The 16,989-nt window shown below is 36.7% G+C and overlaps 1 protein-coding gene and 1 long non-coding RNA gene across 15 annotated transcripts in view; one reads left to right on the top strand and one right to left on the bottom strand.

Moving 5' to 3' along the window:
* The window catches only part of PSD3 (pleckstrin and Sec7 domain containing 3), a 733,176-nt gene that overhangs the window by 663,887 nt on the left and 52,300 nt on the right, over positions 1 to 16,989 (top strand). For all 14 annotated transcript variants that reach the window (XM_082715136.1, XM_082715148.1, XM_082715146.1 and 11 more), the window contains 2 exons: positions 3,861 to 4,018; positions 6,546 to 6,690. In XM_082715136.1, coding sequence (XP_082571262.1) covers positions 3,861 to 4,018; positions 6,546 to 6,690 — 303 coding nt within the window. The remainder of the gene's footprint in view (positions 1 to 3,860; positions 4,019 to 6,545; positions 6,691 to 16,989) is intronic.
* Positions 1 to 16,989, bottom strand: part of LOC309855181 — a 51,893-nt gene that overhangs the window by 26,010 nt on the left and 8,894 nt on the right. The window lies entirely within an intron of this gene.

Raw genomic sequence — 16,989 nt, 5'->3', positions numbered from 1 at the left:
ATGATAATAATGAAATAAGCTCATAGGAAAGGTCAATGGAGGGTTAGCCTTGAGCAGGATTCTTCTGTTTTAGGAAGAAAGAAAACAAAGGTGGTCACCAAATATTGGTATGTAAGCAGGAAGTTTTATATTTACAAGTTTGACCTTATAAAATACAAGGTCAAACTATAGGTTACTAAGAAATTATTATTGGAAAATAGACCAGCTAGCATTTGAGTGGTTACGCTGTGAACATTGAGTTTTAGAAACAGTACCTCATTTAATTTCATCATACAGTTCTATGAGAAAAGTATTATCACTGCTTCTCAATCTTAGAAAGTGAAGCTTAATAAGTTTAATTAACCTATGGTCATGAAAACATTAAGTATTATATTAGAACTAGTCATTTGAACCTAGAGAGTTCTAACAGGGACCTAAACTCTTAACTACGGTTGTGCTGAGTCAGGGGGTGTTGAAAAAACTGCAGAATATTTGGCAGAATGCAACAAAGAAATTATCATGGATATGTGAAAGAATTGTCAGTTGGAAATGTGTACAACCATAGCTGTAGACCATAAATCAATGCTGGCACACATCTGCGCATCTGAGTTGAGTATTTCTAGTAGCAGTTAGCAGCCCAAGTGAATAATCATATTAGGGTAGGAATTTTTTTCATTCCGAACTGGGCAGATGAGAATATTAAGGCATAGCCTAGAAAAATTTCCTAAATTCTGAGAATAAAAAGAAATCTCTGTAAGACTCCTAACAGAAAATACAGTAATAAAGGGAAAAAAGAATCAGACTAGCATTGGACATTTATAAAGCTGGAAGGTAGAAGGCAATAGAATAGCATCTATAGGTTACTGAGTAGAAGAGAACTGCAACGAAGAGTTCTATACCTGTCAAAGAAAATGGAAGACATTTGGAAATAAAACTAGAGTGTATCATTCACCTGAAAAAAAATCGTTGAAACCTAAAGATAGAAGAAAGATAGAAAGTAAGTGAGCAATTAAAAGAATAAGGAGAGACTCAGTAAACATGTAAGTGCGAAGTTTTCCTGAAACAGAAAATACATAACACAAGGTAATTTTAATAAGATTGCAGAACAAACATAATAAAGTATTTCAGCAAAGTTTAGGATTAATGAGAAGGAGGGAAATTAAATGATTTTAAAAATCTTATTCATGTGGACTGTTAGTAGAGAATTAGAACATTTTTATGGGAGAGAGAACCTTTTAAGTTTTTATGTTATATAACTAAGCACTACTGGATAAAGAACATTTTAGAGTAATAAATAGCACATCATGTAAGAAAGGTAACGGTCATAAGCCTAAATACCTCAAACAACATAGCAGCTAAAATGTGGAACAAAAACTATTAGAAATGCGAGGAGAGCTTAAAATACAATGTAGTGAACGAGGTCAGTATATTTGCCTCAAGAGGATGAACTTGTAGAAAAAATGATGTAAGGACATAGAGGGATTGAATCAATAAATATAAAACACACATCCCTCAGAGAATAATATTTTTCTATATTCCAGGGAACATCAACAAAAATCAAAGGTTTGAAAACCTTAACAAATTTTGAAAAAATAACAGATTTTACAGAGTGCTATAAAATCTCTGGTCAGAAGCCAATAAAATTAGAAATATATAATGATAAATAACTAAAACCTTAGGTATCTTAAACTTAAGAAACATTCTGTTTGACATGACTAAAATCAAAGAAGAGATCAAAAAATAAAACTGCAAACTAGGGAACAATGAAAAATACTTTTTATTCTCAAACTATTTGCAACCTGTACTCAGAGGAAAAATTCTAGCCTTAAATCCTTTCTTAATTAAAAAGGAAATCAGAAAAGCAAAAGAACTAAGTAGTCCTCTTATTTTTTTTTAAGTAGTCCTCTTAAATTAAAAAAAAAAAAATTAAAAGAAACTAGTGAGAAGGAATTAAGATAAAAGGCTACATCATAGACCTAGACATCAAAAATGATACACAGAAATTTCTAAGGTGATCCCTATGCAAATTCCAATATCCAGGGTGTTAGAGATGAGTATGTATGCAAATGGAGGTAGCATATAAATTCTCTGAAGATAATTTTGGCCCTGGTCTTTTACACCCACTCCCCGTTATTTATCTGCTTCAGATTCCTATATGGAGGTAAGTGGTTAACATGAGTGGATGTTCAGCTATATAGGGTTCTGTTGTAGCACAATCATGAGGTTGAAAGGGAGCTTTACCTCTAATTGATACTCCGTCCTATAATGACAGTTCCCCTGGGAGGAGATTTGTGAATCTTTGGAATGCTAAGTCACTAAGAAAAAAATCTCATTTAGAGAAGACAAGACCCCAAAACGTAGCTAGATTATACCTTTATGCAGTAATGGGAATTGTAGAACAGATAGGTATAAGTATATTGTATTTATTTTAAGATTATTTTTTATTTTCTTTCTTCATCATGCCACTCTGGATAACTGTCATTGTCAACAGCAGTTCTTTTTATTTTATTTTATTTTATTTTTTTTAAAGATTTTATTTATTTGACAGACGGAGATCACAAGTAGGCAGAGCAGCAGGCAGAGAGAGGAGGAAGCAGGCTCCCTGCTGAGCAGAGAACCCGATGTGGGGCTCGATCCCAGGACCCTGGGATCATGACCTGAGCTGAAGGCAGAGGCTTTAACCCACTGAGCCACCCAGGCGCCCCTCAACAGCAGTTCTTAATCTCTGAGGCTTAATAAAATAGATTTGTTGCAATTTAAAGTAGTAATTTCATTATTTAATATTATAAATTTGGGTAATCTTTATATTCCTATTGGTATTCACTGTGTATTTTAGGTTTTCCTTACCTTTGTCTCTCAGAACTGTCACTGACCGATCATTATAGGATCATTTGTTTCTATTGATTTCTCCTTCCGTTTGAATTAATAGCAATAGTATGTTTGAATTGCTTGATTTGTGGAGGGTTTGGGAGAAGGAAGTAGGAGGTATGACAAAGTGTCATTGTTTTTATGGAAATTTATAAAACCAGACTGTGATAAGAGAATAGATAATGTCTTCCTTTTAGGATTTTTTTTTTTTTAACTAATTAGAAGGTAAGAAGAGGAGTGTGTGCTTATTATCTTTTCTTCACAGAAATGTAGGTTTATTTAGCATCATGTCTGACAGATTACAGGAAAGGGAAAGAAGGGACCTTACACACTAGAAAACATCTCCTAAAACAGTTCATAATGCCTACTGTATTTAATTGCTTTCTTTGAAGTCTTTTTTTATTCTAAGGGATCTAGGGAAACTACTAAATATAAATGTATGATAATAATAATCAAATTTGCTTTAAATTCTCATTATTGTACTAGTTGGAATTTTTGTTGTTGTTATTTTGGAGGGAAGCCGTACAGAAAACCTTTATAAATTCTGTGAATTGTGTGTAATTCATTCCTAAAGATAAAAGTGCATCTGCACTGGACACCTTCTGTTTTATATAATTTTATCCATTTTCCCAATTTATTATAATAAAGCTAAGCTTCTCCTGAATAGTAATCTGATTTTCCTCTTCTCTTTCAAAGAACAGCTAGAGGAATCATTTTATTTTACTGTTCATTTTCCTTCGATAATATTGGACTCAAAAGAAAGTGTCAAGAAAATACAATATCTTTAGAATAAAGAAAACAACAGCACGGTTTACACCATCAGTGTAATTCTGTTTATGGGTATCTGAAGTAGCAAAGAGTTGTTTTTATACCATGTCACTTTCTTCATGCACTTTCATGGATTTTCTCATTTCTTTTCTTTTAGTTTTAGAGGGTTTTTTTCCCTTATCATAAAAAGAGGGGGTGAAATCTGAACATGATCTTGTCTTGGTTTTCTTTGTATCCATCTATAGGATGAATATAAACCAGAAAAGGCCCTGTCTGAAGAGGATTTGAAAAACGCCGTGAGTGTGCATCACGCGCTGGCATCCAAGGCCACAGACTATGAGAAGAAGCCAAATGTGCTTAAACTTAAAACTGCTGACTGGAGGGTCTTGCTTTTTCAAGCCCAGTATGTTTCACTGGTTTGGTTTCATTTCTTAATTTGCGTAGCATTACCTTATACCAAGGCATAGAATCAGAGTCTACAGGGGAAATTGAGTTGGATTCAAAGTCATTAACTGGTTCCCCTAGAGAGACAACTAAGAAACTGGAATCAAAAATAGAAACCATGGGTTCCAGTTTTTTGTTAGCTACAAAGTAGCCCTGTGACTTTCAGTCAGCCACTTATACCATATCTAGAACTTAATCTTAATCTAGAACTTAACTTAAAGGTTGTGGTGTACAAATTTTATCACACAATAAGTAAAATAGACCTAAATTCAAACCACCATTTCCTAGCTCTTTGTCCTGACTTGTAATTTAACCTAACCCTGAACCTTAGCTTGTCACTAATGCAGATGATAATGTTTTATCTCACAAGGTTCTTGTGAGAATTAAACGAAATCAAGTATAAAAGTACTTCCTACAGTGCCTGGCACATAGAAATTGTTCAGTAAGTATAGATTTCCACTTTGTTCCCTCTCTGGCTCTTCTCTCTCCTTCTGAGCTCTAATAGTCTGTGATAAAACTAGAAGAAAAAGATAAAATTATGTTGTGGGCAAGGAAATGGAATAGATTGCCAGTTTAATAAGGGGCCCATGACAACCTTCAGATTAGAAGTGGACTTCTTCACATGGAGAATTCTGGATTTGTGAGGTGAGAAACTGTATTTTCAGAACGGAGCCTCTAGAACGGGAATTTTTATAGGAGCACATAGCATCAGTGTTAATTTTGTGGCAGTGTTCATTCTTCATGGGATGCTTTCCACAGCCTACCTGTACTTGACTTCAGAATCACTCTCAACAGAACCCCACCAATTGATCACAGTTGGCACTGGTCTTAAAATTGGACATCAAGATAGTGAGCACAAGTATCTGCATGCTTGTTGATCATAGCAATGTAAGATCAAGAAAAGAAATAAGAACAACAGCAGATACTCTGGTGGTTTATGAATGTTGAATTTGCCTGCTGACATCAGGTGAGGAGGAAGATGTAAGGAAATCCAAGTTACACAGGATTTTTTTTAGTGTGGGAGTAAGACAGCTTTAACACCACAGAGGGAATCATAGCCAGATGTATAATTACAGCTATTAGTCATCAGAGTCCTTCAAATTATTCTATTCCCCATTTTTTTTTTACTAAAATACCAAATATGATAACCAAAAATCTCTAATTACTTCAGACAGAATTGAATCAACAGAGCCAGAGAAATCAGATTAGAGAAGCATATGGGGTGCAACGAGGAGCTGATTTCTAGAGTGGTCTCTCAGAGTCATCAGTAAAGGAAAGGATTTTATGGGAATTGACGGTTTTTCCATTTTCTATTTACTGATTATATACATGGTGGATCAACTATCCTGGCTCACAACTATTTCTCCTTTTCAATTTATGAATTCACAAATATTTATTAAGTGCTATCCGTGCTGGTCTCTGCAAATATATGACATTCAAGTTAAAAGTATATTAATGACATCAGATGATTTTCACATCCTGTCAGGTAGATTTTTAACATCTGATTAATCTCACCTGGGTTAAGTGTACAATTCAGTTATTTTTTAAAAAGCATATTTACAGAATTGTGCAACCATCACCAAAATCCAGTTTTGGAACACTTCTGTCACCCCAAAGAGATCCTCCATGACCATTTTGTAGTCACTCTGTGTTTCTACCCCAGCTCTAGACACCACTAATCCCCTTTCTATCTCTATAGTATTGCCTTTACTGGACTTCTCATATACATGGAGTCTTATAATGATATATGTTTGGCTTTCTTCACTTACCACAAAGTTTTGGGGGTTCACCATGTTGTAACATATATCTCCACTTCATGCCTTTAGTGCTGAGTAGTGTTCCACTGTATGGATGTATACCACATTTTTAAAATTCATTCACTAGTTGATAGACATTTAGACTGTTTTCCCTTTTGGACTCTTGTGCTTTCAGATACAAATCTTTTTGTGCCTATATGTTTTTATTTCTCTTGGGTGTATACTTAGAAGTAGAATTGCTGGGTTATATGATAAACCTATAGTTAACTTTTCAGGAAACTCAAAGCTGCTTTCCAAGTGGGTGTTGCCTTTTTACATTCCTTTTAAATTCTATCAATTTGTCCCTCAGTTGGATTTTAAAATTGAATTATGTGATTGGAAGAGATGAGTTAATTTTTTTATTTTTGACTCAGCTTAGTATCAAAGTAAGGGGTTAATATTTAATATCAAGTTATTTCGCTTCTTTCCCCCTTTTGTATCCTTGAGGAATAATCACTTATACTATAATCACTATACTATAATGATCATGGGTTCCAGGGCCTCTTATTTCCATGGTGATTGCTGTTGAAAATGTTAAATCTCAATGAAATTTTGTCAGGAATTAATTATACCAAGAAAAATAAATAAATGATTTTATGTGCCATTTTAAATTGGTAATAAGAAATGGGCTAGGTATGATGTATTTAAGATAGAGAAATAACCTGATGTAAATTTATCTGTTTCTCATAGGAGTCCAGAGGAAATGCAAGGGTGGATAAACAAAATTAACTGTGTTGCAGCTGTATTTTCTGCACCACCATTTCCAGCAGCCATTGGATCTCAGAAAAAGTTTAGTCGTCCACTTCTGCCTGCTACTACAACAAAATTGTCTCAGGTTAGTCATTTTGATAGTGCTTTGACTTTGGGAAAAAGTACTTTATAAAATAATCTTATTAACATTTGATTGGAATAATACTACACATTTTGACAGCAAGGGTAAGCCCTTGCCTTGGAAGGTGTATTGTATAAATGGGGCAAAATGTAGTGTACTGGGTTTTACACTTCGTATTGGAAGCTGACACAACTGAGTCATGGTGGGTAAAACACATCGTTGGAATATGTTTCAAATGTTTGCTACTCAGTCATAGGGGATTAGTTTACTCTGGTTTTATTTTTTTTAATTGAAGTGTAGTTGACACACCACATTACATTAGTTTCAGATGTGCAGCATAGTGATTTAACAACTCTCTGCTCACCACAAGTGTAGCTCCCATCTGTCCTCATACACACTATTACAATTCCATTGACTCTGCGATCTATGCTGTACTTTTCATCCCCGTGCCTTACTCATTCCATATCTGGAAACCTACTCCTCCTATTTTCCTTCATCCGTTTTGCCCATCTTCCACCCCTCCTCCCCTCTAGGAACCATTAGTCTGCTTTCTGTATTTATGGGTCTCGCTCTGCTTTTTGCTTATTTGTTTATTCATTTGTTTTGTTCTTTAGATTCCACATATAAGAGGAATTATATGGTATTTGTCTTTTTCTGTCTGACTTGTTTCATTTAGCATTATACCCCTCTTAGGTCCATCCATGCTGTTACAAATGGTGGGCTTGGGTTTTTGATTTTGTTTGTACTAACAGCTCAGATTTTTTAAATAACTGGCTGGGGTTCGACATCCTGGCTTGAAAACCAGCTTTTTTGAAATTTGTTTATTCATTCATTTATTCGTTCACTCATTTTATTGAACCTTTCCCATATCCCAGACTGTATTTGATGCTGGGTATTATAAGAATATTCCCAGGGATCCACTATCCACAATACAAAGGGGAAGAGACTTTCCTACCTTCAGGGAGGAGCTAAGTGGACCATGTGGGTTTCCTAGGTAATCCAGACAACGTACAGTAGAACAGTATTCTGTAGTCATCTAAGTTTCTCTTCTATTATCAGATTGATCTCTCTCAAGATCATATTTTATGTCCCTCTCCTCCTTAAAACTCTGTTTTGAGGACACGGTAAACAGGCCAGTTTTGCCAATTTTAAACCTGTCTGCAGTTCCCCTATTGCCATTGACTAGTTAAGGATTTTGGAAGGTAGTTTGATGTCCTTGTGAATTTCTTTTTGGTGCAGTAATAGCAGTAGTTTCATTTGGCTCTAGTCAACCAGGTGTTGATGTTAACTGACTCCTCTACCTACCTGATATCATGGATTATCAACATATTTTGTGCCTGTTACACTTGAGAGACTATTTTAGGCTCTGGAGACAGAAAGATAAATGAAACCCAGATATTCTCTGAATACAAAACATGCAAGTAAGTATAATACAGTTTGATTAGAGCACAGGAAGGTGCCATGTATAGTGGAAGAGGAAGTATGGTGTCTTATATGAAACTTAAAGGATGAGTAGCAGTTAGATGTGGTGTGGCAAGAGAAAATGATGCAATAGAGGGTCAAAAAGGCCCAGAGGAGAAAGTACTGAGATGTGAGAACCACATAAAAGTTATCAAATGTGACTTGAGCACAAAATATTGAGAAAAGGCAAAATACATTCCTCTGTAGAAGTATGGCCAAATGATGAAAGGTCATGCGTAGGATTTTGGATGCTTCACTGGTTCCCCAACATCTTTAGGGTAACAGTTTAAGCAGGAAGGTAATGTGACCAAATCTGTGCTTCAAAAATTATTTATGTTATGGGGCGCCTGGGTGGCTCAGTGGGTTAAAGCCTCTGCCTTTGGCTCAGGTCATGATCCCAGGGTCCTGGGATCGAGCCCCACATCGGGCTCTCTGCTCAGCAGGGAGCCTGCTTCCTCTTCTCTCTGACTGCCTCTCTGCCTACTTGTAATCTCTGACTGTCAAATAAATAAAATCTTTTTAAAAAATTATTTATGTTACAATAGGAAGAAAGTATTAGAGGAAGAAGCTAGTAGAAGCAGAAAGCCTAATTTTAATGGTATGGGAGGGGAGCCTGGGTGACTCAGCCACTTAAGCATCTGCCTTCAGCTCAGGTCGTGATCCCAGGGTCATGGGATCTAGTCCCCCTCCCCCACCCCCCCACCCCCGCCGCAGCATTGGGCTACCCTGTGCAGCAGGGAGCCTGCATCTCTCCTCTTCCTCTGCCTGCCATTCCCCCTGCTTGTTCTCTCTCTCTCTTTCCCCCAAATAAATAAATAAATTCTTTTTTTTTTTTAAAGATTTTATTTATTTATTTGACAGAGAGAAATCACAAGTAGATGGAGAGGCAGGCAGAGAGAGAGAGGGAAGCAGGCTCCCTGCTGAGCAGAGAGCCCGATGTGGGACTCGATCCCAGGACCCTGAGATCATGACCTGAGCCGAAGGCAGCGGCTTAACCCACTGAGCCACCCAGGCACCCAATAAATAAATTCTTAAATAAAATAAAAATAAAGGCAGGGGAAATAATGAGAGGAAAAATAAAGTTATTTGTAGAAGAGATGGATAGAAGTGGAAGTATTTGAGACATCTTGAGAGTGTGGAATGAGTGTTCCCAGTGGCTCATTGAAGTAAAAGAATAAGGACTATCATCTAGACTTCAGCACCCGGGGATTGTGCTGTCTTGCTGACTTGGCTTTTGTGACCTCACCATCTGGTTTTCATCCTGTTGCTTCTTCCTAGGGTTCTTTCCTGGGTCCTTTTCCTCTTTCTGCTTCCAAATGTTGAAATGCTCAGTGCTCAGAAGGAGACCAAAATGGACATTTGAGAAACAATTTTTCTGTTGTCAAGAAAAAACAGGGAGAATGTTGTGCCAGGAAAGGGGAGAAAGAGGAGAGAGGTCAGGTAAAATTAGTACAAAAAAATATCTCCTATGAAGTGGCAGGAGCTCATCGGGTCCCTTGGTGAGAGCAGTTTGTGGAGTAATGGGAAGAGAACCACGTTAGTCTTCTTTGAGAAAGGATTGGAAAGTAGGAAGGAAAAGGAGGAAGGGAATACATACAAGTCTTGCTGTGAGTTCATAAAAAATAGACTGGTGGTAAGAAGAGAGGAGACATGGTTTAATGAAAAATTCTTTTGGTTTTGTTAATTTATAATTATTATTAACATGAATTGGATACTCCCATGTAAGCATTACTGTTGCTATGTTGTTCACAGACTACAAAAACAAAAACAAAAACAAAAAACTGTTAAGAATAGAAAGGACCAGGCCAGTTCACTTTACAAGGCAGAATGGCATTTAATTTTCAAGTCTAACCAAATGGTAAGAGAACAGGTCATCTTATTGATGACCAAAAAGTTTATTAGCAGAATTCTCCATCTACCCACCTAAACTATGACCTCTTAAAGCAAATGCGTTCCCCCACTTTAATTTCGGGTACTTGAAATAGACAGTAAGCCATATTATATAAGGTATGAGAAGAAAAAGACAGTTGAACAACTAACCAGAGGCAACAAATACCTTCAGAAGTTGGGTTTTGTTCTGTTAATTTCACGAGGGATTTTCCAGTACTTACTTTTCAATAGATTGGTCTTTCTCACAATCATTCTTATAAAAGATCCAGGAAAAAGATGAGTTGAAGTTTAGAAGGAGCATTAATAAGCATAGAGCAACTTACAAGTTTTAACTTGTTCTTTCCTTACTATGGTTCTACAGTTCTATTTACTTTTCTACTTTGAAAATGTACCTGTCTTCTATATTTGTATGGGCTGTATTTTAGTAAGTCACTGGCACATGAAAATGAATGTGTTTCTCTATTTGTGTATTTTTTTTTTACCATGAGACCAGGTAAGCAAGCACCTTTTCCAAGGCAAAAAAAATCTCTCATTTTAAACAAATGCTTTACACTGGAACTAAAAATAGAATGCATAAAATTTTTAATATTTTTCCTCATTTTGAACGTAAATCCATAGAGATACAAAAAAAAAAAAAACCCTGCTTATGTAATGTTATCAAATGATGTATTTAGGATTTTAAATAAGGTAATAACCAAGAAGAGAAATGTTTCTTTATTATTTATGACAAGATGACCAAGTACTTTCAGGAATTTAATTACCTTGTTATAAAAAATAATAATAAAAGAAGATGTTTTCCTCCTCCACAAATAAATCACCAAGCCTTTGTGGGCCTGTTTTCCAACTGGAAAATTGAGAAGACTGTTCTAGAGTGTTTTTAAGGTTCTTTCATTAGCTCTGTATTTTTTGCCCAGGTCACCATGTTTTTTTTACTTAAAAATGAAGATGTTTTGCCTTTGAGAGTAATAGGACAATTTAGAAATAAATGTGTAAAATGAAGCATGTGATAAAGAATAGCTTAGAAAAAGGGAGAGAAGAGTTAGGCTACACGCAGCCTGTTCAGAATTTGGTGTACCCTCCACATCAAATAGAGACTTTGTGGGGATATCTTTGGAAGAGTTATCATAGAGCACCTTCAGTGAATCCTGGAATACTTATCTAGATGCACCCACTAGTTTTCCAGTACCTTGAAGACTACTAGTCCTCGTGATTTAGTCCTGGCATTACCAACCTCAACACAAGTGCCATTTTAGCCTAGATAGTTCTTTGTTGTGGGGGTTGTCCTTTGAATTGTAGGATGTTTAGCAATATCCCCAGCGCTACCCACTAGATACCAGTATCATCTCCCTAGCTGTGACAACCAAAAATGTCTGCAGACATTGCCAAATATCCTGTGGGGTCAAAACACACCCCACTGCTACCTGCTGCTATTGAGAACCACTGAATTAGCCCAGCCATCTTTCCTTTCTCCATACACCCACAGCCTAGCTATGACTCCCCTAAATGCCAGTACTACTTGGATAATTTTAGTTTATAAAATTCATGTATAACAATGTGAGTACCCTACTGGAAAAAAACTTAATAGTGTTAGGAAAAAACTAAACAGGCAATTAAAAGATTGTTTGGTGCTTTTAAAGACATACTGTTCATCATCACCCTGTCATTTGCAAGCTTTAATTTATTCTTGTCTTCTATCCAAAACATATTAGCCTTCATTATTAAAATTGATTATTATCAGTGCAGTGTGGTTCTTTCTGAACAACTCTGCTATGTAGGAGTCATCATCTTAGTTGTTTTCATGGCAGGGTTGCCAAAGCACATTTTTCTTCTTTTGGGAATATTGAAAATTTAAGTTTTGTTTCTCCTTCTTGTACATTACTCTAAACTTAGGATTTCATGGTTGGCCCTCTTCAGGATCTATTCAGGACCTCCCTTTCTACTACTCATCAAAGCAGTCATTTTCAGTTTTAGTGTGTACAGAAATGATCTGGAGACTTGTTGAAAGTGCACGTGTCCCAGCATCGCCATACCAGGTTAATGAGGTCCAGGTCAGGGACCAAGGACCATGAATGTTTTAAGACAGATCAGGTATCCGGCCTGCAAGCCGCGCAGATCATACTTAAAGGGACTGCACTGTAATCCTTACAACCCCTACTGTGTCTTTCACTACTTTTTTAGAGACGTGTGAAACTGAAGTGGGCTCTTGGGCTTTCTCAGCAATAGAAATTGACAAGAAGCCAAACGGGAGTTTCAAGCAAGGCTTTAGTGGGACAGGGGAGTCAACACAAAGGAAAGCTCTGCAGGCTGACTCCCCTGAGGCAAGGTTAGGGAGAGTTTTTAAAAGAAAGTTGGTTGGAAAGGGGTACTTTGTAAGCATGTAGAGGTGGGGGTTTATTAGCACCTATGCATTTAAAATTCATGCTTCTTCATATATCACATATCAAAATAACGTGAAATCTCCACCTGGGTGGGATTTTTAGTATTATTATGAGGGAACAAGTCCATGAAACTCCAGCACTGGGGTCCAATTTGGTGCAGATTGGTTTGGTCTGGTCTTTACCAGTCCTTGTAGTAAGTATCTTCCTTGTCAGTAAGCATCCTCCCTCTGCATCCATGCAAGATGTGCTACTCAAGAGGCAAAGAGTTGTATCTTTTTTTTTTTTTTTCCTCCTTGTGGAAAAGGCAAGGAATACTGGATTTCACAGTCAGGGTTAGGAGACCCAAGTCTAATCCCTGCTCTGTCTCATTTGCATCTTATGGAGTTACCATTTCCTGATATCTAGTCCTGTTTTCTTCTTTGAATCCGCCCTTTCCTGTAAAGTTCTGAATCAATGGTCAATGATTATTTGAATCACTAACCAGTGATTAGTTTGATCACTAAATGCTAATTGTGGAAGGCCAGGCCTTGTGATAAACACTGATTTGAAACAAAGGAAAGCCTTCTGCTTGCTTCTCACCTCTCTTTTTATCCTGTGGTTTGACCATCAAGGCAATTATATGGCCAAGGGCCAGATGAGTGTGGCAGGGTTCTTTCATAATCTGGCCCCTGTACACTGAGGGCAAGGAGAAAAGAAAGAAGGAGACCACTTCAAATTGGCAGGTAGCAGTTTTAATAAGCAAGGGAACTTACTTAAGAGGCCTGTCTTGGGTGGCCACAAGGTGAGTAGATCTTTGCACCCACCTGCCAGAATCATGAATTAATTGAGTTCAGTCTTGTATACCATACAGATGGTCTCAAAAACATACTACTATTTTGAGGCTGTGTCCTTAGGGAAGCTTCTAGCTTGGGAAGGGGAGGCAAATGTACATTTCATGGACGGGGTAGAGTTGAGGAGCCTCCAGTTGCTCAGGTCCAGCTTGCCTTTCAGCTAATGCATCTCAATGACCTCCTCCGACAGGCAGGCATCTGGAATTTCAGAGTAGGAAGTCATTCTTGTAATTGTGTCCCTCACTGGCCAAAACCACACGCTTCCTGCCTGACTCCATTTTATACTTTTAGTCACAAATCCTGTCACCTCTGCTTCTTAAATATCTTTCATATCCTACCCACATTCCTTAATTCAGACTTTTGTCATCTTTTACCTATATCACTGGTCTCCTAACTTTTTTGATCATTCACCTTATTAATAGTAAATATTTGAGCAGATATCCTCTAACATATGTATATATTTTTATAAAATATACTACATGTCCTGTTATCAACAAGATGGAAAAATGTTAGCGTTAATCATTAGGAATGTTAATTATTAGGAAAATATAAATCAAAATCAGAAGATAATCACTTTATACTCATTACAGTAGCTATAATTTTAAAAAAACTTCAAGGAAAAGAATGTGTTGGTGAGGATGTGGAGAAATTACAACTTCAGTATGTTGCTGGTGGGAACATAGAATAATGTAGCTACTTTGGAAAATAATTTGGTAGTTCATCAAATGATTAAACATAGAATTAACATGTGACACAGCAATTCCACTCTTACTTAGATAGCAGGAGAATGAAAACATAAACCCACACAAAAACTTTTACACAAATGTTCATTGCAGCCAAGGGTGGAAATGGCCATCAGCTGGTGAAGAGATGAATGAAATATGATATATACATACAATGGAATATTATTCAGTTGTAGAAAAGCCACAACGAAGTACTGATACATCCTGCAAAGTGGATGAACCTTGAAAATATTCCACTAAGTGAAAGAAGGCAGTCATTGTGTGATACCATTCCAAAAGGAATGGGAAGCTAAAATGTCATAAAATTGTAGTGATGGTTGCACAACCCTGTGACTATACTAAAACTTAACTAAATTATACACTTTAAATGGGTAAATTATGTGGTATGTGAATTATATCCCAAGGCTGATTTTTTCCTAGTGGATCACCTTGCCTGGGTTGCAAACAGCCCACTTTGAAAAACTCTGACAGTTTATTTGCATAACCACTTGAGATCTCTTTTCCTCCAGTCTTGCTTTTCTCTAATCCATCCTTCACAGTTGTGGCTAAAATATGACTCAAGTACTATTTAAACCTAATGGGCTCACTTTCGCCAACAAGATGCAGTCCACCCCTTGGCATTGCCTTAAATGGTTCACTACACTTCTCCAGAATAGATAGATTTTATATTCATTTCTTAGACATCTGTATTTAACATATATTGAGTACTCAATAAACAATGAAATCATGTTGAAGTTAATGCAGAAGCTCACTAAACTGTTTATAAAAATCTTTAAATCTCTTAAACATAAAATCTTTCCAATGGCGCCTTCAAACTGAGTTAAAGCAGTTGTTCTTTATACTAAATTCCATATAGCTTGGGTTCATAAGGCTGTAGTATTTAGCAATTTGTCTTATAAGTTTCCCAGAAGATTTTTAGAGATGTCATTACCTTCTAACTCACCTACCTATTTTAAAGCAGCACAAAGGAAACAGTCTGAGCCCTTCCTTCTTTACCTCTCCTCCCCACTGGAATAACACTGGTTTTCAGGGAATATCAAATTTTGGCAAAGATACAGAACAATGTGAATTTTTAAGCCTACTGTAGAAATGTAAACTGGTGGAAACACTTTAAAAAGCATGTTAGTGTCCTCTTAAAGATAGACATATTCTAAAACCCCAAAATTCTCCATCTTAGTGATTACACTGTAGGACAATTCTTGCTCATATTCACTAAGCAGCATGTTCAATGTAGCATCATTTATAATAGCCTAAAGACACCTGAAAACAGCCTAAACATCCTTCAGTGAAATTATAGTATGTCATACAGTATCCTATAGTTAAAAGGAAGAAACCAGGACATATATGTGAGTAAATCTCAAAAACATGCTGAATGAGAAAACAAGTCACCAAAGGAAATCTGTGAGGTATAAAAACCTATAGAACATAATTTTCTATTTTTATGGATCTTTGTATTTATAAAGGAGTAGCATAGAACAAGAATTAGATAGGGTGCCTATGTTGCTCGGTCGATTGAGGGGCAGATTCTTGATTTGAGCTTAGGTCATGAACTTAAGGTTGTGAGATCAAACACAAGTCAGGCTCTGTGCTTAGCGGGAAGTCTACTTGCAATTCTGTCCCTTTGCCTCTCCCCCTGTTCTCTCTTTGTCTCTAAAATAAATAAGGGGGCACCAGGATGGTTCAGTCTATTAAGCATCTTCCTTTGGCTCAGGTCATAATCCAGGGTCCTGGGATCGAGCCCCATGTCCAGCTCTCTGCTCAGTGGAAAAACCCGTTTCTCCTCCCTCTGTCCCTCTCCTCCCCTGCCTCTGCCCAGTCCCTGCTTGTGCTCTCAATCCCAAAACTCCAGCATCATGACCTGAATGAATTCATAATGTAAATTCATTCACATTATGAATTTGACCTGAGCTCAAATTCATAATGTGGCATGTTTATATAGTTTATATATAGTTTATGTTTATATAGTTACATATACCCTCACATCATAAATTAAAATTATTAGGATTTTTCACCTCTAAATTGTTCTTCTAGATTTGAATTACAGGCTTAAATTGACAGATTTATTACACAGTTGCTTTATGATTTAAATTCTTCCTCTGGCAATTATGTATGCTGATCTTGGATTTAAATAGTAATTTTAATTTATAAAAATACCATATGGAAAAAATTCAACTGGGAATTGTGGTGATGATGTATTGTACATGTTAATTTTTTACCTTTAACTCTGCTTGTGATTATCTAGGGTGCCATGAGTTTGAGAAACAGAAGGGGAAAACTCATCTTGTTTGATTTTTTGTTTGTTTGTTTTTAATGCCATGCCTTTTATGAGGAGTACAAATTGATACGTCCTCAAATCCCTTCTGTCTGCTATTTTAAATAAATAATGTTGCTATTATACAAAATCTATTTATCACCTAGTTTAATCAGTTCCTCTTCATTCACTTTCATCCGTTTATATCTTATTGTACATGTAAAGTTTATATTCAGCATGAATTTGGATACTATATATGTGAAAGTGGAATAGTAAAAAAGCAGTCATACAATTACAGGAATGCAAGAAAATTCCAGTCTCTTTGTTTCATTTTTAAAATGTTCCCAGGTAGGTTGATAGTATCATAAGGCAATAAAAATGGTGCCCCTCGAATGGAAGTTCTTTGACATAGCATCAAACATTGCATTGGTGCATGGTGCCTATAGTAACAGCTTTTAGGCAAGAATTGCTCTATAGGTCATTCAGTTGAATCACTAGTTTGGGTCAATAAGATTTTGAAGGAAGTCAGAACCTCTGCTACTTTGGAGGGAAAAATCATAGGTTGCTGCATTTTTTTAGAATATCATCTGAAAGGGATGCCTGGGTGGTTCCTTTGGTTAAGCATCTGCCTTCGGCTCAGGTCACGATCCCAGCAGGGTCCTGGGATCAAGTCCCATGGCCAGCTCCTTGCTCCACAGGAAGCCTGTTTCTCCCTCTGCCTCTGCCACTCCCCCTGCTTGTGCTTGCTC

Source organism: Mustela nivalis (genome assembly GCF_964662115.1).
Source record: "Mustela nivalis genome assembly, chromosome: 20".
NCBI lineage: Eukaryota > Metazoa > Chordata > Mammalia > Carnivora > Mustelidae > Mustela > Mustela nivalis.
This window is presented reverse-complemented; position numbering and strand designations above follow the sequence as displayed.